Source organism: Prionailurus viverrinus, chromosome F2, assembly GCF_022837055.1.
Source record: "Prionailurus viverrinus isolate Anna chromosome F2, UM_Priviv_1.0, whole genome shotgun sequence".
Classification (NCBI taxonomy): Eukaryota; Metazoa; Chordata; class Mammalia; order Carnivora; family Felidae; genus Prionailurus; species Prionailurus viverrinus.
In genome coordinates, this window is record NC_062578.1 from 28,507 (window position 1) to 52,101 (window position 23,595).

The following is a 23,595-nucleotide window of genomic DNA, read 5'->3' on the forward strand; positions in this document are numbered from 1 at the left end:
CCAGCTAGGATCATATTAACTGCTCATTTTCCATATATGGCCTTTATTATGTTGAGGTATGGTTCCTCTAAGCCTACTTTGTTGAAGTTTATATCATGAATGGATGTTATAGTTTGTCAAATTCTTTTTCTGCATCTATTGCAATGATATGACTTTATGCTTTTTTGAAAATTAATATGAGGTATCACATTCATTGATTTGCAAATATTGAACCACCCCTGCAAACCAGGGATAAATCCCATTTGGTTACAGTGAATGATAGAATGATTTTTTTAATGTTTATTTATTTTGGAGAAGGAGCACAAGCAGGGGAGGGGCAGAGAGAGAGGGAAATACAGAATCTGAAATCTCCAGGGTCCAAGCTGTCAACAGAGCCTGACACTGGGCTCAAACCGACGGACCATGAGATCATAACCTGAGCTGAAATTGGATGCTTACCTCACTAAGCCACCCAGCTGCCTCTGCCCCTGGTGAATGATTTTTTAATGTATTGTTGGAATCAGTTTGCTTATTTTGTTGAAGATTTTTGCATGTTCATCAGAGATGCTGGCCTGTAATTCTCTCTGTGGTGTCTTTATCTGGTTTTGGTATCACGGTAAAGCTGGCATAGAATAAATTTGGAAGTTTCCCTTCCTTTTATGTTTTTCGGGAACAATTTGAAAAGGACAGGTTAAAAATGTTTTTTTTTTTTTTTTTTTTTTTGTATTAGCTCTTCTTTACATGTTAAAATTTACGTCTGAATTCATCTGGTCCTAGACTTGTGTTTGTTGAGAGTTTTTTGATTCCTGATTCAGTTTCCTTGCTGGTTATTGATTTTTTTTTCAAATTTTCTATTTCTTCTTGTTTTACTTTGGTAAGTTATATATTTCCAGGAATTTATTCAATTCTTCTAAGTTGTCCAACTTGTTGGCATACATTTTTCCACAATATTCTCTCATAAATGTTTGTATTTCTGTGGTGTTGGTTCTTATTTCTATTCTCATATTTGTGGTTTCATTTATTTTGTTTTTTTCTATTTTCTTGTTGATTACTCTGGCTAACAACTTATCAGTTTTATTAATTTTTACAAAGAACCAGCTCTAGGTTTCATTGATTTGTTCTAGTATTATCTGTTTTTTGTTTGTCTATCATTCATTTCTGCTTTAATTTCTTTTTTAATTTTATTTTGAGAAAGACCACACATGAGTGGGGGATGGGCAGAGAGAGAGAGAGTGAGAGAGAGAAGGAAAGAGAGAATCCCAGACAGGTTCCATGCTGCCAGCAGAGAGCCTAACATGGGGCTCGATCTCGCAACTGTGAGATCATGACCTGAGCCAAAATCGAGAGTCAGACACTTAACCAGTTAAGCCACCGAAGGGCCCCCTGCTCTCATCATTATTACTTGCTTTCTTCTGTTGGCTTCAGGCTTCATTTGTTGTTCTTTTTCTAGCTCCTTTAGGTGTAAGGTTAGGTTGTTTGAAATTTTTCTTGCCCCTTGAAGTAGGCTTATATTGCTATGTACTTCCCTCTTAGGACCACTTTTGCAGGATCTCAAAGGTTTCAGACCATTGTTTTTTTTTTTTTTTTTTTTTCATTTCTATTTGTATACACGTATTTTTTTTAAGTTTCTTCTTGTATCTCTTGCTTAACCCATTGCAGTGTAGTACCACGTTATTTAACCTGCATGTATTGTTTTTAATAATTAAGGCCTTTTTTTTTTTATCCATTCTTGAGAATAGTCCACGTATAGTTGAAAACAACGTGTATTCTGTTTTAAGATGGAAAGTTCTGAAAAAAATCTCTTAAATCCAATCTGGTCCGCTCTGTCATTCAAAGCCATTGTTTCTTTTTTTTTTTTTTTATTAAATATATGAAATTTATTGTCAAATTGGTTTCCATACAACACTCAGTGCTCATCTCAACAGGTGCCCTCCTCAATACCCATCACCCACCCTCCACTCCCTCCCACCCCCATCAGCCCTCAGTTTGTTCTCAGTTTTTAAGAGTGTCTTATGCTTTGGCTCTCTTCCACACTAACATCTTTTTTTTTCCTTCCCCTCCCCCATGGATTCCTGTTAAGTTTCTCAGGATCCACATAAGAGTGAACACATATGATATCTGTCTTTCTCGTATGGCTCAAAGCCATTGTTTCTTTGGTGATTTTCTGTTAAGATGTATTTTTTGGTGATTTTTTTGTTAAGATATGTTGATGTAAATGGGGTGTTAAAGTACCCTATTACTGTCTTATTATCAATTAGTTCCTTTATGTTGGTTATTGTTTTATGTACTTGAGTGCTCTCATGGTGGGTGCATAAATATTTACAATTGTTAGATCTTCCTATTGGATTGTACCCTTTATTATGGTACAGTAGCATTCTTTGGCTCTTGCTACAGTCTTTGTTTTTGGTTTATTTATTTCGAGGGAGACAGAGTTGGGGAGGGACATAGAAAGGGGGAGAGAAAATTTCAAGCAGCCTCCATGCTGTCAGCCTGGAACCCAACATGGGGCTCAAAGCCACCAGCATAAGATCATGACCTGAGCCAAGACCTAGTCAGTCGCTCAAATGACTGATGACTGAGGCACCCAGGTGCCCCACAGTCTTTGTTTTAAGGACTCTTTTGTCTAACAAAAGTATCACTATTTTTTTCTTTTAACGTGATAAATTTTTCTCCATCCCCTCGCTTTCATTTTTTTTTAATAGAATTTATTGTCAACTTGGCTAATATACAGTGTGTATAGTGTGCTCTTGGTTTTGGGAGTAGATTCCCGTGGTTCATCACTTATAGACAACACCCAGGGCTCATCCCAAAAAGTGCCCTCCTCAATGCCCACCACCCACTTTCCCTTCTTACCCACCGCCCCCCATCAACCCTCTATTTGTTCTCTACATTCGAGAGTCTCCTATGGTTTGCCCCTCTCCTTCTCTGTAACTATTTTTCCCCTTCCCTTCCCCCACGGTCTTCTGTTACATTTCTCAAGTTCCACATAGGAGAAAAACATATGATATCTGTCTTTCGGTGACTTATTTCATGTAGCATAATACCTTCTAGTTCCATCCATATTGCAAGAGATAGCACGATTTCACTCTTTCTCCTTGCCAGGTAGTATTTCAGTGTATATATAAACCACACCTCTTTATCCATTTATCAGTTGATGGGCATTTAGGCTTTTCCCAGAATTTGGCTATTGTTGAAAGCACTGCTACAGACACTGGAGTACATGTGCCCCTATGAATCAGCACTCCTGTATCCTTTGCATAAATTCCCAGTAGTGCTATTGAGGGGTCGTAAGGTAGTTCGATTTTCAATTGTTTTGAGGAACGTATGCACTCTTTTCCAGAGGGGCTGCACCAGTTTGCATTACCACCAACAGTGCAAGCATCCCCTCACTTTCAATCTTCAGGTGTCTTTATGTCTAAAATGAAGTTTTTATAGGCAGCATACAGATGGGTCTTGTTTTTTAATCCATCCTGTCACCCTAGGTCTTTTGGTTGGAGTGTTTATTCCATTTATATCCAAAGTAATTATTGACAGGTATGTATTTATTGTCATTTTACTACTTGTTTTGTGGTTGTTTCTGGAGATTTTCTCAAATCCTTTATTGTTTTTCTCGCTTTGATGTCTTTCTAATTTGCTTTCATGATATATTTGGATTTCTTTCTCTTTATTCTTTGCATGGTTATTAGTGGGTTTTGGTATATGATAAGCATTAATTTGTATATCACCTCTTCTGCGTGTAGCAGTCTATATTAAGTTGATGGTCACTTAAGTTAGAGCTCATTTTTTTTCTCCTCCCCATGTTTTGATAAGCTATTATATTGTACATCCTTTTTTGGGGCATTCCTTGAAGATTTTTTTTTTTTACAGAAACATACATTTTTTACTGCTTTTACATTTCCTGCCTTTATACTGTCACTTTTGATCTCTCCTTTCCACTCAGAGTCCCCGATAATATTTCTTACAGGCTGATTTATTGGTCACAAACTCCTTCCATTTTTGTTTGAGAAATTCTTTATCTCTCCTTCTATTATGAATGATAGCCTTACTGGATAGAGTATATTTGGCTGCAGATTCTTCTCATTCAGCACTTTGAATATATCATGCCATTTCCTTCTGCCTTGCAAAGTTTCTGTTGAAAAATCTCCTGCTAGCCTTGTGGGTTTTCCCTTGGAAGTGAATGTCTTATTTTGCTGCTTTTAAGATTTGTAGCAGTGGGGCGCCTTCGTGGCTCAGTCTGTGAAGCATGACTTGATCTTAGCTCAAGTGGTGACCTTGCAGTTCGTGCGTTTAAGCCCTCCAGTGGGCTCTGCGCTGACAGCACAGAGAGTGCCTGGGATTCTCTCTCTCTCTCTCTCTCTCTCACTCTGTCTCTCTCTCTGCCACTCCCCTGCTTGTGTCTGCGTTTTGTCACAGAAATAAAAAAAAAAAACAAAAGCAAAAACAAAACACTAAAAAAAAAAGATGTTAGCAGTATATTTTGCAAATTTAATTACAATATGTCTTGGGTGTTGATTTTGATGGAAGTTCTCTGTGCCTCCTGGATCTGGATGTCTGTTTTCTTCTCCACATTACGGAATTTTTCAGTTATTGTGTCTTCAAATCAGTTATCTGTCCCCTTCTCTCTGTATTCTTCTTCTGGGACTCCTATCATATGAATGTTCTTACATTTGACGGAGTCACCGAGTGCCTTAAGTCTATTCTTGCATTGGATAATTCTTCTTTGTCTTCTTCAGCTTCACTGCTTTCCATTACTCTGTCTTCTAGGTCATTAATTTGTTCCTCTGCTTCTTCCAGCTTGCTGTTAATTTTTACTGCACTCTTCATCTCTGATTCTTCAACTCTTTTATGTCTGTGGTAAGGGCCTCTCGGATGTCTTCCATTCTTTTCTCAAGTCCAGTGAATATCCTTATGATCATGGTTTTAAATTCTCCATTAGGCGTGTTATTTACATCTGTCCCATTTAGGTCTCTGGCCATGGCCTTATCCTGTCCTTTCATTTGGGATAAATGCTTCTGTCTTTTCCTTTTGTCTAAGTATCTGCCAGCTTCTGTGTGTTAGAGAAGCCAGTTATGTCACCTGCTCCCGAAAGTAATGGACTTAGGAAAAAGACGTCGTGTAATGCCCAGGGTCTAGCACTTCAGGCAGTGTCACCAGTGTGTGCTGCATGTGTTCTGCTCTTGTGTTCTGGCTATGCTATCCTTTAGGCCAGTCGTCTGCAGAGGCTCTCCTTGCCTGGTCTGGTGAGTGTTTGGTCCCTGGCCTGAATGTAGCGGGTTTTAACTAGGTGTGCTCTGGTCTGCTTATGAAATGAGACCTGTCACCACCTCTACTGGAACTGAGGCCAAGGGAAGCTCTCTGGTTGGGAGATGTGGTGTGGGCAGGCATTTGTCCTGGTCTTCTGGGGGAGGGGTCTGCTGTGCTGGGACTCAAGCAAGAGTGATTGAGAAAGGTAGTTCCACCAGAGTGCAAGGGGGTGGTGTTTGGTGTAAGCAAGTTAGGTAACCAGTGTTAGCAATGCACTGCTTCCTGCAGGTGGCTTTATGTTTGTGGTGAGGGGCAGGAGAAGGAGTTGGTGCCAGCCAGCGGCTTTGTTCCTACAGACAGGTCTCTCTGAACTTTGCCCCTGAGGGACATGCTCTGAGAAGAGCAACTAATCTCCCCACTGTGTGCCCCAGGCACTCTTCAGACCACTGTACCCACGCTATATGCTCCCACGTTGTTTGCCTGCCCTCTGTCCATGAGCAGTGGAGTACCTCAGGGCTCTAAACCAGCTAAATCGGATGCCCTTGAAAACTCCAGACTTTACACACTACTGGTTGCAAGAACTCACGAAATGCAGGCCCTCTTGTTTTCCAAGCCAGTGGCTATGGGGAAATGTTCTCTTTGTGCGTTCCCCTGTGCATTTCTCTCTCTCACCCTTACCCACAACCTCGACTCCCTCCCCTCTGCAGAACCCAGGATCTGTTTCTCTTCTAGACGACATTTCTGCATCAAGGACCTTCTTTGATGTGGCCTCTTCTCTCCCTTTTGTTGTGGAGTTTGTTCTGTCAGTCTTCAGGTCGATTTCTGGGGTTTTTAGGGTGAGCTGATTGTTATCTAGTTGTATTCGTGGGATGAGGCAAGCCTAGAGTCCTCCTACTCCTCTGCCTTCTTCCTGTCTCTAAGATCTTTTTCTAAGATTCCCTTCAATTCCAACAATTCTTACAAGTAGACAGGAATGCCTCTTTAGAATGTCCCCTCAGGTTAAGGTAGAAGCACAGAGACCTACAATTTGAAGCACAATAGTTGAAAAACTAGAAAGAGTCAATTCGATAACCAAAATTGGGCCTTTGGTCTGATTTCAATGAAAGGAAATAGGCAGCTTTGAGTATTTTTTAATCCATTGAATACTCAATCTTCATTCTCCTTTCCTCAGTGAGGAAATAAAGAGAATGTCATGGAATCATTTTTCATCTTTTCAGTAGCAAAACAAATGTACTGTCCTTTAGCACTACTTAAATTAACTCCACATTCTCCTTTACCTTACTTCAACCTTCTTTGTGTGGGGAGGTAAGATCACTTCATCTTTGTGTTGTCCCACAATGCTTCTCCATATCATACAAGGTGGCTTCAAAAGTTTGTTGTCATTCAAATTACCAATCTAGTATTTGTCTCTGATAAATCAACTTAATACTACCGCAATTTGTACAGCTGTATTGTTTTAATGATATAATGTTTATTCCATTAATTATACGCTGAGCTAAAACATATAGCTAAGCATATCTTTCTATTCAAGTGAAAGAAGGGAAACAGGCTGCTGTGTTTTCCAAGAAAGTATGATCTGTGCCAAGCACAGGATTAACACCAGTGTTACACACAAGAACCAGGTCAGAAGAGGATCTCATTGTGAATTGCAAGATGATGGGTTAGCAAGATTGCTTAACAGGAAAGAGGAATAGCCTAGAGTTAATCTTTTCCTTCCTAGATGGTGAAAACTATGGATGAGTCTATGCATTATAATGAGATAATAAAATATGATGAAGTAAATGTTAGTAGACTGAGTCAAAAGATCCTATGGCCAAGATTTGATGGAAATGAAAGTGGGCAGCACTGACTGAGACACTAAAAGTTTGCCTCAACCTCTCAGGTCATGATCCCAGGGTCATGGGATCAAGACCCCTGTCAGCCTCCACACTAAGTGTGAAGTCTGCTAAAAATTCTCTCGTCTCTCTCTCTCTCTCTCTCTCTCCCTCTCTCTCTCTCTCTCTCTCCCTACACACCCCCTCGTCCTGCTTGTGCCCGCTCTAAAAAATATATAAATATAAATAAATAAATTAAACAAATAAATAAATAGAAGTCTGAACACACTAAAGAAAGAGCATTTTATCTTTTTGAGCCTGACTTCACATCGAGTCATGGGGTCAGCAAGGCAAAGGCTGGCAAAAGGGTCCTTCAAGAAACAAAAATCTCTATAGGAGCAAAGTTTAGTTCTACTGCATTGACTTTTTATTATTACATAAGTGACTGGTAATTTGCAAGATAACTAGGAAAAAGTTTTCATAAAATTTGTTATGGTACTGGCATAAGGACAGACATATAGATCAATGTATTAACATTGAGAATCTAAACATAAATTCTCACATTATAGTGAACTGATTTTCCACAAGGGTGACAGACAATTAAATGGAATAAGACTAGCCTTTGTAACAAACGGTACTGGGACAAATGGATATCCACATGCAAAGCAATAAAATCAGACCTCTACCCCATAGCATATATACAAAATTAACTTAAAATCTAAGAGCTAAAATGATAAAACTCTTAGAAAAAAGCTTATGTGTATATGTTTGTGACTGGATTTGACAATGATTTCTTAGACATGACACCAAAAGACAAAAGCAGATTAAGTTTACTTCATCAAAATTAAAAAGTACTATGCTTCAAATATCACCATCAAGAAAGTGAAAGGCAAGTGACTAAATAGGGGAAAATACCTGAAAATCCCATATCTACTAAGGGATTTGCATGTAGGACATTTAAATAACTCTTCCAATAATGAAAAGACAATCCAATATAAAAACGGGCAAAAGAATGGATTAGTTCTTTAAAGACGATACAGAAATGGATAATAATCACGTTAAAAGGGAGATGTTTGGGGTTCCTGGGTGGCTCAGTCAGTTAAGCTTCTGACTTGGGCTCAGGTCACGATCTCACGGTTCGTGGGTTCGAGCCCCGCATTGGGCTCTGTGCTGACAGCTGGGAGGGAGCCTTGAGCCTGTTTCAGATTCTGTGTCTCCCTCTCTCTGACCCTCCCCTGTTCACGCTCTGTCTTCCCTGTCTCAAAAATGAGTAAAACGTTAAAAAAATAAAAAAAGAAGATGCGAGATATATATATATATATATTCTCCATGGAGTATTACTCAGCAATCAAAAAAAAAAAAGGAATCTTGCCATTTGTAACTATGTGTATGGAACTGGAGCGTATTATGCTAAGTGAAATTAGTAGGAGAAAGACAAAAATCATATAACTGCTCTCGTATGAGGACTTTAAGAGACAAAACAGATGAACAAAAGGGAAGGGAAACAAAAATAATATAAAAACAGGGAGGAGGACAAACACAGGAGACTCATAAATATGGAGAAAAAACTGAGGGTTGCTGGAGGGGTTGTGGGAGGGGGGATGTGCTAAATGGGCAAGAGGCATTAAGGAATCTACTCCTGAAATCATTGCTTCACTAAATGCTAACTAATTGGGATGCAAATTAAAAAATATATATAACTAAAGATACAACAAAAAGAGTAACGCCCCCCGCCCCACCAAAAAATTTCTCAACCCAGGAAGCCTCTGGTTGGGGATTCAGGAGATAAGGACCTTCTAGAGAAGGTCAGAGCAATGGACTGAGTTGGCTGAAAGCTATCTAAGTTTTTGTTTCATAGGGAACACCTTAAAGTGGCAGACAATTTCATGCCATAACCTTAATTCCTTTCTATAGGGATACACAGAAAATCCCTCGTTATTCTTTAATAAGCTTCATCAGTTTCGGATATCCTTACAAATTTTAGTTTTTGAGACCTTAAAGATTTCTGTAGGACACAGTAGCAGGACAACGCCTAGCACTCTCATTCATAGAAGACTGATCAACAGAGAGTCATGTTACTCACATGAAAAGTTCCCTGTTACTATGTGACTCATTTATAAGACGTCCAGAAAAGAAAATAATTTTCAATGTCTCTTCAGCCACAAAAAGGACCAGTCAACAGAATGTTCTAATTCCCCTGACGGGTATAGCTGTCTAATGAAACTTGCATGTATATTATATAGCTTTTGCGACTGACAGAAACGAGTTGGTCAGTGTATCTACCTCATTGGTCCCACTTAGGATGTACAATGAGAATCCTACAAAGGAGGGTGAGAGTGCGAGGACATTAAGTGTTCTGCTTGGAAAACAGTTGGGGTTTCACTACATATGAATAAATGAGAATCCTGAATGGCACATTAGTCTTTTCTGAGATTGAATTGTGAAATCTCTGAAAGGCTGATTAACTCAAATGAGTGAAAAAAGAAAATGAGTTTCTGAACTTTCAATGGTAGGAGCACTATGTTACTAGGTAAGACCCTGACAGAGCAGCCATTTCTCCTTTTTCACTGGCGTTTCTTTTCCTTTACAAAATCCAACAAAGAGAAAAGTCCATTCCCTTGAGAAGGACGTTTGCATAACGACCTGCTAGTCATTCTTGATGAAGAGAATAAATTGCACACTTGTAATTACAAATTACAACAAATCATCATTAAAATAACCCCTTCTCAAACTCTCACTGAAGGGTTGAGACTACAAGAGAAAGTCAGATTTCAAGATGACATGATCACTCAAAGCGTGCGGAAGTTTGAAACATGCTGAAAAATATTAACAGGGACTCTCACACATCCGTATGCCAACGTTCACAGCAGCATTATTAACAGTAGCCAAAAGGTGGACTAAACCAAATGCTCACTGTGGTATATATAAAATGTTGCTTTTTTAGACTCTCACAATGTTTTTATGAAAATCTCACTATAAACATCATTATGAGTTCAATCAATTTCATCTCTATAGAAAAATTCCATCGCTAGTAGCAAATAGCAACAATATCAACCAAATATTTGGATAAGTGAGCCTTTCCATGTGATCCAAAACATTCTTATGTACTACTCCTAGTGAAATACAGATTCCTTTTCAGTAGGACAGACATTAAGCGACCAACTTACCAAACTTGTCTTTAACAAGTTGCTCGGAAGATTGTGAATGTGGGCCGCTTGTTGTTTGATGGTTTCTTCTGCCCTGGCATTTTGCACTTCTAGCCTAAAATGCAGACCTTAAGATAATTATTCTCACACATAAGTGTAAAACAATACCATATAATATCTGAACAAATGAGGGTCTTACAGAAATTCTTAAAATTGTATCAAGAGGAAGATTTGGGAATTGTGCCATTTTTCTCGTGTTTTGTGGATAAGGTGCAAAATAGAGATATAATATCCCCAATTTTGCCTTTCAGAATAGCTCAAAGCTGGAATTTGTATCCAGCTTAACAATAATATACTGGCATAACAAGTATATTTCTCGTACTACACTGCTTATCTGCTGTATAAATAAGGTATTTTCTGTGAGGTTTAAATTATACTTTTGCATATGATCTTACGTCTTCTCCGCATATCTTATGTCCTTTGCCTCTCGATCCTTTGCCTCTTGCAACTAGAATAAAGAAAAAAAATAATTTTAACTACTGACAATCTAGTAAAACACCATCACCTGTTTTTGTAACCAAATGTTATTATTATTATTTTTTTTTTACTTAGTGGGGCACAGAGAGACAGAGAGAGAGAACGCCCAAATGGGGAAGGGAGTCATAGGGAGAGACAGAGAAACTCATAAGCAGGCTCCAAGCTCAGGGTGAAGCCTGATGTGGGTCTCGGTCTCATGACCGGTCTCATGATGTGGAGTTTGGGATCATGACCTGAGCAGAAATTAAGAGTCAGGACGCTCAACCAACAAAGCCACCCAAGTGCCCCTGTAACTGAAATCTTATTGGACCCAGCCACACTCTCCCCTACACACTGATTGATGGCTACTTTTAGGTCATAACAAAAGAGTTCAGCTGCTACAACAGAGACTGTGGCCTACAAAGCCGAAAATGTTTCAATACTCTTCCAGAATAGTTAAACAAACTTACTCTCTTACAAAAACATAACGTTGTTAATGTTTATAAATTATATATGATCAGATAAACATACAAATGTATCTACTGGTCAAATGGAGGAAATATAGGAAATTACCTTATGGTAAACATTTCTGTTCTCACATTACAAGCACTACATCAACTATGATTTTAAATATTCACATAGGTGAATGACATTTCTATTCTCGTGATTATGAAACTGAACATGCTATTTTCAGTGACAACGAAAGAGTCGTCACTGGAAGTCGTCACTGTCATGGAAGAGTTTGACAAGCAGTATCCTAGTAGGAGCCAGAAAGCCTGGGTCTGAATTCCCAATTCTGCTGGTTATGAGCTGTATGACCTTAAGCACAGTACCTAATACTTCCATGTCTCAGTCTTTGCATCTGTAAAATGAAGGTAATGACAGCACCTACTGGGGCACCTGAGTGGCTCAGTCGGTTCAGTGTGTTGCTTTTGATTTCTGCTCAGGACATGATCTCAGGGTCACGTGATTAAGCCCCACATCGGGCTCTACGTGGACAGCAAGGAGCCTGCTTGGAATTCTGTCTCTCTCTGTCTGTCTCCCTCTTTCTCACTCTCCCTACCTTCCCTTCCCCACAATCTCTCTCTCTCTCTCTCTCTCTTTCTCTCTCTCTCTCTCTCAAAATAAGGAACCTTAAAAAAATAATCTCAAAATAAATAATAATAGTATCTACCTAACGGGGATCTTGGTAATATAAATTTAGGAAATAATACATGAACAACTTAGAAGGGTACGTGGCACATAGTCAGCTCTAAGTGTATGCATTTAGCATGATTACTGTTGCTGTATTTTGCGTTCCAATACAATGAGATAGTTTAGGCAGGTGGCATGCCAATACAAGTGGCCCCGTATACAAACTATACTGAAGTTATTCTTCATATCACCACAAGTGGCAGCAAATGGGGAGCATGAGGCCCAGAGTCTCTCCTCAGTACTTCACACAACTTTCGCCAATGCCACTAGCAAACAGTACTTTTTTTTCCTCTTATAATACTTGCAACTAACATCCTCTCTATACCCTCAGTGGACAATGCTCACAGAGTAAAATACAAATAGCACCGCCTAGACTGAGTAGTAGATGCTTTACATGACCATCAGAGGCAAGGGAAAGCCACTGATACGGAAATAATGGAGTCTTGCTAAACAAAATTTCCTCAATCATTTCATGCCCATACTGTTTACGTTAGGCTGCTTTAGCACGTACTCTGGTGAAGAGATTAAGGCTTTGTGGTAACAGCATATCAGAAAAGCTGGCCCCAGAGCTTTGCAGTTGGTAAAGTGCTACAAATCTGTAAATCCCAGCACCGGCTGCATAAGGAAGAAAGATTTTAATTTCTCCTTTTCTATTAACCATTTGCTTAAGTTTGAAACTTTCTCCATCTATAACACTGCTTCTCCCCTTGCAGTGGACTCGAACATTCTTTAGTGAATCATCTCATCCACAGATTCAAGTTTTCTTCACTTATTCCTTCTTTTACACTAAAATCTAACTTCCACTAAGAAAATTTGAGGGTCATAAAGGACCTTTTTTCAAAACAAACTTTATTAAAGTCTTTATCCTGCTTCACTTCTCAGCAGCAGCTGAGAAAAATGATCATACCCTCACTCTGCGCTTCTAGCCCCACCTTATTTCTGAAGGAAGGCAACCCCTGACATTAAATCCTTGCCCCTTGGTATCTGTGTTTTGAATTGCTCTTAAGGCTTCAAAACCAGATTCTCTAATTCACATTTCCAGCTTTGGCCCCTTTACCTAGGCCATCTGTACTTTTCACTCTTCCATCTAGGTGCTCACAGACAACATCTCAACCGCGCACTCAAAAATCATTACTTTCCTAGCAGTGCTATTGCTGGGTCATAAAGACAGATACCATATGGTTTCACTCTTATGTGGATCCCGAGAAACTTAACAGGAACCCATGGGGGAGGGGAAGGAAAAAAAAAAGAGGTTAGAGTGCGAGAGAGCCAAAGCATAAGAGACTGTTAAACACTGAGAACAAACTGAGGGTTGATGGGGGGTGGGAGGGAGGAGAGGGTGGGTGATGGGTATTGAGGAGGGCACCTTTTGGGATGAGCACTGGGTGTTGTATGGAAACCAATTTGTCGATAAATTTCATATAAAAAAAATCATTACTTGACATGGAGTACCTTTGTAGACAGCTAATCGTGTACATTTTATTTGGACTCTTTTCGGTGTTACTTTGAGTGTGTTTTTCTTATTGAGTCTTAGGGAGCACCCTTACCCTTAGGATGCTGACCAGCATACTTTGTCTCGCTTTTCCTTATAACACGACATTTATCACAAGGGCTGGATGATCACTGGTTTGCCTTTGTTTCCTTTTGAGTAATTTCTTCGTCCATAGAGATTTCAACTTACGGAAGTCTTCTGAAGTTCCTTTCAGACCCATACTTGACTATATTGTTAGGAAGGTTAAGTTGGCTAGAGCTACCTCTTCTTCCCGATCCAGATTCTTCACCTCAAAATTGTGTGCATCAAATATCTTCACCCAGGTAGCCCCTGGTTTGGGGATTCAGGAGATAAGGACCTTCTAGAGAAGTCAGAGCTATGGACTCAGTTGCCTGAAAGCTATCTAAGTTTTTGTTTCACAGGGAACACTTTAAAGTGGCAGGTAATTTCATGCCATAACCCTAATTCCTTTCTATAGAGATGTACAGAAAATCCCTCGTTATTCTTTAATAAGCTTCATCAGTTTCGGATATCTTTACAGATTTTAGTTTTTGAGACCTTAATGATTTCTTTAGGACACAGTAGCAGGACAATGCCTAGCACCCTCATTCATAAAAGACTGATCAACAGAGTGTCATATTACTCGCATGAAAAGTTCCCTATTACAATGTGACTCATTAATAAGACGTATAGAAAAGAAAGTAGTTTTCAATGTCCCTTCAGTCATAAAAAAGACCAGTCAACAGAATACTCTAGTTCCCCTGACGGGTATAGCTGCTTCATGAAACTTGCATGTATATTATATAGCTTTTGTGACTGACAGAAACGAGTTGGTCAGTGTATCTACCTCACTGCTCCCGCTTAGGATGTACAATGAGAATCCTACAAAGGAGGGTGAGAGTGGGATGACATTCACTGTTCCACTTGGAAAACAGTTGTGGTTTCACTACATAAATTAGAATCTTGAATGGCACGTTAGTCTTTTCTGAAATTGAATTCTGAAATCTCTGAAAGGCTGATTAACTCAAGTGAATGGGAAAAAAATGAGTTTCTGAACTTTCAATGGTAGGAGCACTATGTTACTAGGTAAGGCCCTGACAGAGCAGCCATTTCTCCTTTTTCACTGGCATTTCTTTTCCTTTACAAAATCCAACAAAGAAAAAAGGCTACTCTTTGGGAAGGACGTTTGCATAATGACCTGCTAGTCATTGTTGATGAAGAGAATAAGTTGCAAATTTGTAATTATAAATTACAACAGATCATCATTAAAAGAACTCTTTCTGAAACTCTCACTGAAGGGTTGGGTTTACAACAGAAAGTCAGAATGCCAGATGAAATGATCACTCAAAGACTGGGGACGTTTGAAACACGCTGAAAAATATTAGCAGGGGCTCACACATCTGTATGACAATGTTCACAGCAGCATTATTAAAGTAGCCAGAGGTGGACTAAAATGCTCAATGTGGTATATATAAAATGTTGCTTTTTTTAGATTCTCACAAATTTTTTTTATGAAAATCTCACTACAAACATCATTACTTTATGAATTCAATCAACTTCATCTATATAGAAGAATTACATCACTAGTAGCAAGTAGGAACAATATCAACCAAACCTTTGCAACAGTGAGATTTTCCATGGGATCCAAAACATTCTTATGTACTACTACTAGTGAAATACGGATTCCTTTTCAGTAGGACAGACATTAGGAGATCGACTTACCAAACTTGTCTTTATCATGTTGTTCTCAAGATCTTGAATCTGGGCCGCTTGATGTTTGATGGTTGCTTCTTGTGTGGCATTTTTAACCTGTAGCCTAAAATGCAGATCTTAAGATAATTATTCTCACACATAAATTTAAAACAACATCACATACTTTCCGAACAAATGAGGGTATCACAGAAATCCTTAAAATTTTGTCAAGAGGAAGATTTGGGAATTGTGCCATTTTTCTCATTGTGTTTTGTGGATAAGGTGCAAAATTCAGAGATAAGATGCCACGATTCTGCATTTAAAAATAGCTCAAAGCTGGAATTTGTATCCGGCTTAACAATGATATACTGGCATAACTAATACATTTCCCATACTACACTGTTTATCTGCTTTATAAATAAACAAGTTATTTTCTGTGAGGTTTCAATTATACTTTTGCACATGATCTTTCATCTCCTCAGCACATCTTACGGCCTCTCCATGTCGTTCCTGTTCTTCTTGCAACTAAAATAGAGAAAAAATAATTTTAACCACTGAAAATCCAGTAGAAAACCATCATCTGTTTCTTTAAATTTTTTTTTACTTGAGAGAGAGACAGAGAGAGAGAGAGAGAGAGCATGCAGAAGTGGGGAAGAGAGACAGAGGGAGAGACAGAGAAAATTGTAAGCAGGCTGCTAGCTCAGGGCGAAGCCTGATGTGGGGCTCGGTCTCATGACCGGTCTCATGATGTGGGATTTGGGATCATGACCCGAGTGGAAATTAAGAGTCAGGACCTCAGCCAACTAACCCGCCCAAGCGCCGCTGTAAGTAAAATATTTTTGGAGCCAGCCACCCTCTCCTCTACATGCTGATTGATGGCTACTTTGAGATCATAACAAAAGAGTTCAGCTTCTACAACAGAGACTATGGCCTACAAAGATGAAATGTTTCAATACTCTTACAGAATAGTTTACCAACCTTACTCTCTTACAAAAACATAACATTGTTAATGTTTTTAAATTATATATGATCACATAAATGTACAAATATATCTATTCCTCAAATGGAGGATATATAGGAATTTACTTTATGGTAAACATTTCTATTTTCATGTTCCAAGCACCACATCAACTATGATTTTACATATTCACATAGGTGAATTACGTTCCTATTCTCGTGATTATGAAACTGAACACACTGTTTTCAGTGACAAGATATTTCATGGAAGAATTTGAGAAACAATATCCTAGTAGGGGCCAGAATGCCTGGGTCTGATTTCCCAGTTCTTCTCATTATGAGCTGTATGATCTTGAGCACACTACCTAAAACTTCCATGTCTCAATCTCTGCATCTGTAAAATGAAGGTAATAATAGCACCTACTGGGGCACCTGAGTGGCTCAGTCGGTTCAGTGTCTGGCTCTTGTTTTCAGCTCCGTACATCATCACAGGGTCATGTAATTGAGCCCCACATCGAGCTCTGCATGGACAGTGAGGAGCCTGCTTGGGATTCTCTCTCCCCCCCCCTCCCTTTTTCTCTCTCTCTCTTCATGCCCTTCCCCAAAATCTCTCTGTCTCTCTGTCTCTGTCTCTGTCTCTCTCTGTCTCTCTCTCTCTCAAAACAAAGGACTTTAAAAAAGTGATCTCAAAATAAATAATAATAGTATCTACCCACTGGGATGTTTGGAAGATTACATTAGGAAATAATAGATGAACAACTTAGAAGGGTACGTGGCACATAGCTCTAAGTGTCTGCATGTAGCATGATTACTGTTGCTGTAGTTTGTGTTCCAATACAATGTGATAGTTTAGGCAGGTGGCCTGCCAATACAAGTTTTCCCCTATACAAATTATACTGCAGTTATTCTTCATTCCACCACAAGTAGTAGCAAATGGGGAGCATGAGGCCCAGAATATTTCCTCAGTACTTCAAACAAATTTGCCAATGCCACTAGCCAACAGTACTTTTTTCCACTTGTAATCCTTTTACCTTACTTCCTCTCTATACCACTGAGTGGATGATGCTCACAGACTACGGTACAAATAGCCCTCCTTGACTAAGTAGTAGATCCTTTACATGACCATCAGAGGCAAGGGAAAGCCACTGACATGGAAATAAATGAGTCTTGCGAAACTAAAGTTCCTCATCATTTCATGTCCATACTCTTTACGTTAGGCTGCTTTAGCATGTACTCTGATGAAGAGATTAAGGGTTTGTGGTAAAAGCATATCAGAAAAGCTGTCCCTAGATATTTGCATTGGTAAAGTAATACAAATCTATAAGTCACAGTTCTGGCTGTGTAAGAAAGATAGACAAATTAACATGCTTTTTCATAGTGAGAGGGAAAAAAAAAACCTAACATTTGATTGAACATTTCTCCTCTATTTGATTAAGTGCTTTCATTAATAGTTTTACTTATATAAGCATGTGTGTGTGTGTGTGTGTGTGTGTGTGTGTGTATAGAGATATACACACATTTTTTAACGTTTATTTTTTGATACAGAGCACGAGACTGAGTGGCGCAGAACGTGCGGGACACAACAGATCTAATTAGGCTCTGCTGACAGCAGAAAGCACGATGCAGGGCTCCATCTCAAGAACATGGAGATCATGACCTGAGCCAAAGGCAGACTCTGATCGGACTGGAGCCAGCCAGGCACCCCTCAATTTAGTATTTCATTTCTTAGCATACATTTAGAATAAAAGCTTTGCTATACCAATGTTTCCAAGAAGAGTTTATTGATATGGCATAAAGTACTTAATTTTATCGGAAAAACTGTTAAGTTAAAGTATTTTCAATTTATACAAGGTTAAGTACCACCCGTATCAAATATTACTATCCCTTAAATGTATACTTAGGAAGACGAAATTACCTGTCATGAAAAAAAAAAAAAAAACAACAATGTCAAATAAAGGACTGAATTGTTCTGCACAGGCTAGATGACAAGTGTCAAGAGAGTTAAAGCTAATGGGAGTTAGAACAGTCAGAGAAAGTTCATTGGAAAGGAGACTGTGAGCCAAGTCTGAATAACATAGGTTTACTCAAGAGGAACAGAAACTAAAAAGACAGTAAGGACAGCATGTGTAACGGCTGAGAGATGGTGAAATCAACCCAATTAACTCAGAGGATAAAATCTGATGGCAGAGACATTTAAAATGGGTGTCCACACAAGAACTACATAAATGTTCATAAGCAGCAGTATTAATAGGCAAGAAGTGGACACAACCCAAAGGTCCATCAACTGATGAGTGAACAAGGGCCTTAACCCACAATGGAGTACTGTTGACAATAGAAACAAATGAAGCACTGATATAAGCTGTAACCGACACAGATGAACCCAGAAAACATTAAGTAAAGGTAGCTAGTCCCAAAGTACCACACGTTGTGTGACTCCATTTATATGAAATATTCACAAGAGGCAACTCCATTGAGAGACCAAGTAGTAGACTGGTGGTTGCCTGAGGCTGGGGGCAACGTGTAAGGGTTTCCTTTCAGGGTGACAAAAACATTCTACTTGATGGCAGTGATGGCTGCACGAGTGTACACAGAGACAGTGAACTGTGCGTGGCAAATGGGTGACTTTTATGGTATGTGTTTTGTACCTCAAAATAGCTTTAAAAAAAACCCAATGGCAGGACACAGAGAATGTTCTTAATTCTCGCTTTTGGGTGCCCACACTATACATGATCTGAATATTTCCGTGCTTTGACAATATGTCTAAAAGGCAAAGAAAATGAAGGAAATGCCTAAGTTCAAGTGGTTTGTTAAGTGATCTTTCTGTACAAGTCATCCTGAAATCAATATGCATTCTTCTCAAAAGTGAAGATGAGAACTAAGACAATTATCTGAAACATCCCATTAAACATTATCTTCTGATTTGATCCAGCTTGCCTCATCATGGTAATAGAGATATCATTAAAAAACATTGTTTAGTAGGGGACAAAAGTCTCTTGGGACACCTGGGTGGCTACGTCAGTTAAGTGTCCACTTCTTGCTTTCAGCTCAGGTCATGATCTCACGGTTCATGAGACTGAGCCTCACACTGGCTCTACACTGACAGCATGGAGCCTGCTTGGGATTCTCTCTCTCTCCTCTCTCTGCCCCTCCCCTGTTAACACGCATGCACACACTCTCTCTCACTCTTTTTCTCTCAAAATAAATAAATAAAATGTAAAAAAAATTTTTAAATTAAAGAAAGAACGAAAAAAGTCTCTCAATTTCTGTGAGGAAGGATACAAAAGCCTCAACTTTCCTAAGAGTAAGTATTATAAGAAAACAATGTATAACACAAATAGGAGAAGGAGAGGCAGAAGTTTACGAAATAAATGTATTGTAAAGGGACTGAAATCATAATAAATTAATTATAATGAAAATACCAAAGAATGCGGTCCATGGAAAGTGGTATCCTAAAACACTTTATATCATTTAACGAGCTATATGTTAGGTGGTAACAGGTTACATTTACTACATACCTGACTTGTGATTTGAGCTAATTTCTTCTTGAGATCCCGTGTTTCATCTTCCAGACGAAGATATGACGTAACCTCTGGGGAAGCCTCTGACATAGACTTTTTCTTCAGAGTATCAGCCAGTTCTTGTTGAAGTTGTCTCGCAACTACCTAATAAGACATTTCTGTTACTGATTTTCTAAATCATCTTATTATTAAATTATGTTAATAATAGACAACTCTCACATACGTACTTTGAGAACTATCAACACATACATCAATTCACCGTCTTTTTGTGACACATACACATTCCTGTTCACTGAATTCAGTTAGAGACACAAAAGGTGTTATCTCCCTGCCTAGTTCTGATATTTTATGGTGTCTCTTTCCAGTCTTAGCATGACAATTTCATCCTGCAACATGTGGTTTTTATGCAACCGATCTTGTGTTTTCTCATGATTATCAGAAAGCTAAGTAAAACCAAGCACATTTTCAGATAGCACTCAATAAAATGGCAGTATCATGATTTTCTTTGAAATGAAAGTATAATCTGTGTTTAAACAATGAAAAGGTTGCAGGGGGTACCAGTGTGGTTCAGTTGGTTGAGTGTCTGACTCTTGATTTTGGCTCAGGGAATGATCTCACATTCTGTGGGTTCAAGCCTGGCATCAGGCTCTGTGCTGACAGTCAGGAGCCTGCTCAGGATTCTCGCTCTCCCTCTCCCTGCCCCTCCCCTTCTTGCATTCTCTCTCTCTCTCTAACGAATAAAGAAACATAGAAAGAAAGAAAGAAAGAGAAAGAAAGAAAAGAAAAGAGGAAGGAAGGAAGGAAGGAAGGAAGGAAGATTACAGTAAGTGAATATCCAACTGGAAAAAAATAACGTTGGGTCCAAATCTCAAATTTTAGACAAGCATAATTTCCCAAAAGTTCAGAACTTTAACTGAAGATAATGAAGGCATGAAAGTAAAAAAGAATTTGTGAGTAAAGTGTTCAGAATCTCAGAATTGGAAAAGCCTTTCTCTGATTTACAACAAACCAGAGGGCCTAAAAGATTAATAAATCTGACTATACTTAAAAATTGAGTTTACAGTAGATATCGAACACAGCGACCCCACAGTAAAATCCTTAGCTCTGCATATACTCGGAGAGATTAAATTTCCTAAAATTCTTCTTTCCTGAGAATATTTCATAGATATCTACTTTGCTACCATTTCTATAGTCAGTTATAAGAATTATATCTATTGGTAACTGAAAAATCTAGGCACTGTACTATAATAGAAACACTTCTACATACATCAATGAACTCATTTCATTTGGTTATCACAATTCTAGAATGGAGAGCTTAAAACGGTGAGCTGCAGGACTCTCCCCAGGTCTTCTCACTCCACAACTAGTGCTCTTGCACCAACCACTGCCACTTCTCTAGTGTAAATACACAAGTACGAAAGAATTCATTTCAAAATACTCATAGGAAATAAGGTGAAATTTATACATCTCTTAGAAAACCATGAGATGATTTACTGCTGCAACAACTTGCATTTCCTTTCATGTTGAAAACAGTAATAAATATAAAAGAGGGGAAATACACTCAGCTATTTTATCAGGAATAAAATACTTATAAATAAATTATCATTAAGTATATACCACAGCATACCATTGTTATCAAAAGTTCCTTGTAATGAAATAGGATGCTACTTGAAGCAAAAGTGTTACTTTTCTCAAAAGTAGGAGACTTGATACCGAAAATATGATCAGTGAACTGGCTACACTTGTCCTCCTGTCCATTAGCGGAAGTGTTCACCTAAACTATTAATATATCAAGGCAGTGAAGTAACTGTTCAAAACTAAAACATGTTGCTAGTAGCAATTGTTTTGAGATTAGGGAAAGCTCATCAATTCCTACAGAAAGTAATAAAAGCCTCTCCTTTGGACGAGGACATTATGAATGTCACTAGTTGTTGCAGACAGTGCATTTGATCAAGAATATTATTTTATCCAGTGAAGCAAAAATGCCACCGTCCCCCATGACCCTCCACAAAATATATGTGCTTTTAAAATCCTCTATAGTTTCCATGATGAACAGAGTTCAGTTTCATATGTACATACATATATATATATACACATATATATACACATATACACACATATGTGTGTGTGTATATATATATATATATACACACACACACACGGAGAAAAAAGTAATAATAACTAAAAAATAGAATGTATACAAATACATACACACATGTACTTCAAAATAACTAAAGAAGATACCTTAGAATTAGTTTTCTTATGAGTCATTTCTAGCTCCTTTTGCTTGCAAAAGAGATTGTTTAGACTTCCATCTTGTAAGACTCTGGCCTTCTGTTCTGGAGAAAGTTGCCACTGAGTGTCACTGCGCTCTTCTACAACCTGGAGACACATTTCATTATGATTCTGGTCTCATACCGTTAAAAAAAAAGGTCAAAAACTGAAGAGGAGAACTTTAAAAAAAATGTTGAAAAGAATATGATCCCATGTTTTAATTTATTTTAAACCTAAATAATATATATTGAGTCAAAGGGATACTATAAAATATATATGTATAATATTACACTATGTAATATAGATGGAAATACAGTTTTTATCAAAAACTGACTTACCTGATTTTTTGTGGCCTTCAATCCCGCGTTTAGCATTCTAAGAGCGAGTTCAACTTGTTGTTTTGTTTCAACTTCTTTCTTATATTCGTCTTCTTTACTTCTTAACTTTTCCCTAATATTTTCATATAACATATCAGTATTTCTTCTTTCTTCTTCTTCTTCTTCTTCTTCTTGTTTTAAGGTACATCTGCAATTACATGTGCTTCTTTTAAAATTTGTTTTGTTAGACATAAAAAGTTCATTTTATGATACGGTTCCACATAAGTTGGCTTATTATCCAAATGAAAAATTTCTATGGTCTCCAATTGTTTTCCTTGTAGGGCTCATTTTTTAATTTGTCACTTCAATCTCTTCCAAACCATATATACAGTTGAAAAGAAGCCACAAGAAAGCATTATGCAACTTCGTTAGTTTTAGTCAGTAATAACTCTGGTAGATGTTGTAGGAAAGGAAGTTTGAAATTATTCAGGAAAGTTAGAGTTGAAAATTACCCCCTTTCCCACAGGTATAATTATTCCTCCATAGGACAGATAATTCAGTTTCTCATTAAAAAGAGAAGTTGCTGTTTATAAGCAAGTTTATCAATTCACTGGAAATAAAATTTCCACTTGACGAAACCTTACAGGTACCTCCAAAAATGATGTGCAGTGAAAGAGAGCATCTGTGGATGTTGTTTACACAACATACACGTGCAGATTACTGTCATCCAAGACTACGCTGACGAGCCTAATATCTGTTGCCTATGCTTTTTGTTTCTTCTTCCACAACACTTGCAACTTACCTTGTTGATGATTACCTACTTTATGAATCACTTAAACATCCCTTCTAGAACAACACAGGATACGTATTAATTAAGTAAACAATAAAGAGTAATATGACCTTTCAGCATACACTTTTGAATTAATTTTATCTACCTATGACAGAGATGCTGAAAAAACTTCTCAGTAACCACTTTCCGTATTACTTTTTTTTAATGTTTATTCATTTTTGAGAGAGAAAGGGAGAGCCCATGCAAACAAAGGGGGGGCAGAGAGAGAGAGAGAGGGAGGCAGAAAATCCGAAGTGGGCTCTGCACTGACAACACACAGATCGATGTGGGGCTCGAACTCACGAACCCTGAGATCATGACCTGAGCCAAAGTCGGACGCTTGACTGACTGAGCCACCCAGGCGCCCCCATTTTACTTTGTTTAAATTTTTTATGGAGAGAGAGATGACTCAAGTGAGTGAGGGTGGAGAGAGGGAAAGAGAGACAGAATCCCACGAGGGGCAGACAGAGAGGGAGAGACAGAGTGAGAGAAGAGGAGCTCATCCGAGGCGGGGCTCGTGCTCAACCAAATCAGGGCTTGAGCCCACCCAAAGCAAGGCTCAAACTCACGAGATCATCACCTGAGCCGAAGCCAGATGCTTAACCAGCTGAGCCACCCAGGCA

The 23,595-nt window shown here is 38.5% G+C and overlaps 1 protein-coding gene across 2 annotated transcripts in view; it reads right to left on the reverse strand.

The window, feature by feature from the left end:
* LOC125156392 (ankyrin repeat domain-containing protein 26-like) overlaps window positions 1-23,595 on the reverse strand; it is a 109,921-nt gene that overhangs the window by 13,596 nt on the left and 72,730 nt on the right. For both annotated transcript variants that reach the window (XM_047842402.1, XM_047842401.1), the window contains exons 33-39: window positions 22,165-22,351; window positions 21,797-21,934; window positions 19,550-19,696; window positions 15,532-15,602; window positions 15,108-15,201; window positions 10,639-10,691; window positions 10,205-10,298 (exon numbers count right to left, since the gene is read on the reverse strand). In XM_047842402.1, coding sequence (XP_047698358.1) covers window positions 10,205-10,298; window positions 10,639-10,691; window positions 15,108-15,201; window positions 15,532-15,602; window positions 19,550-19,696; window positions 21,797-21,934; window positions 22,165-22,351 — 784 coding nt within the window. The remainder of the gene's footprint in view (window positions 1-10,204; window positions 10,299-10,638; window positions 10,692-15,107; window positions 15,202-15,531; window positions 15,603-19,549; window positions 19,697-21,796; window positions 21,935-22,164; window positions 22,352-23,595) is intronic.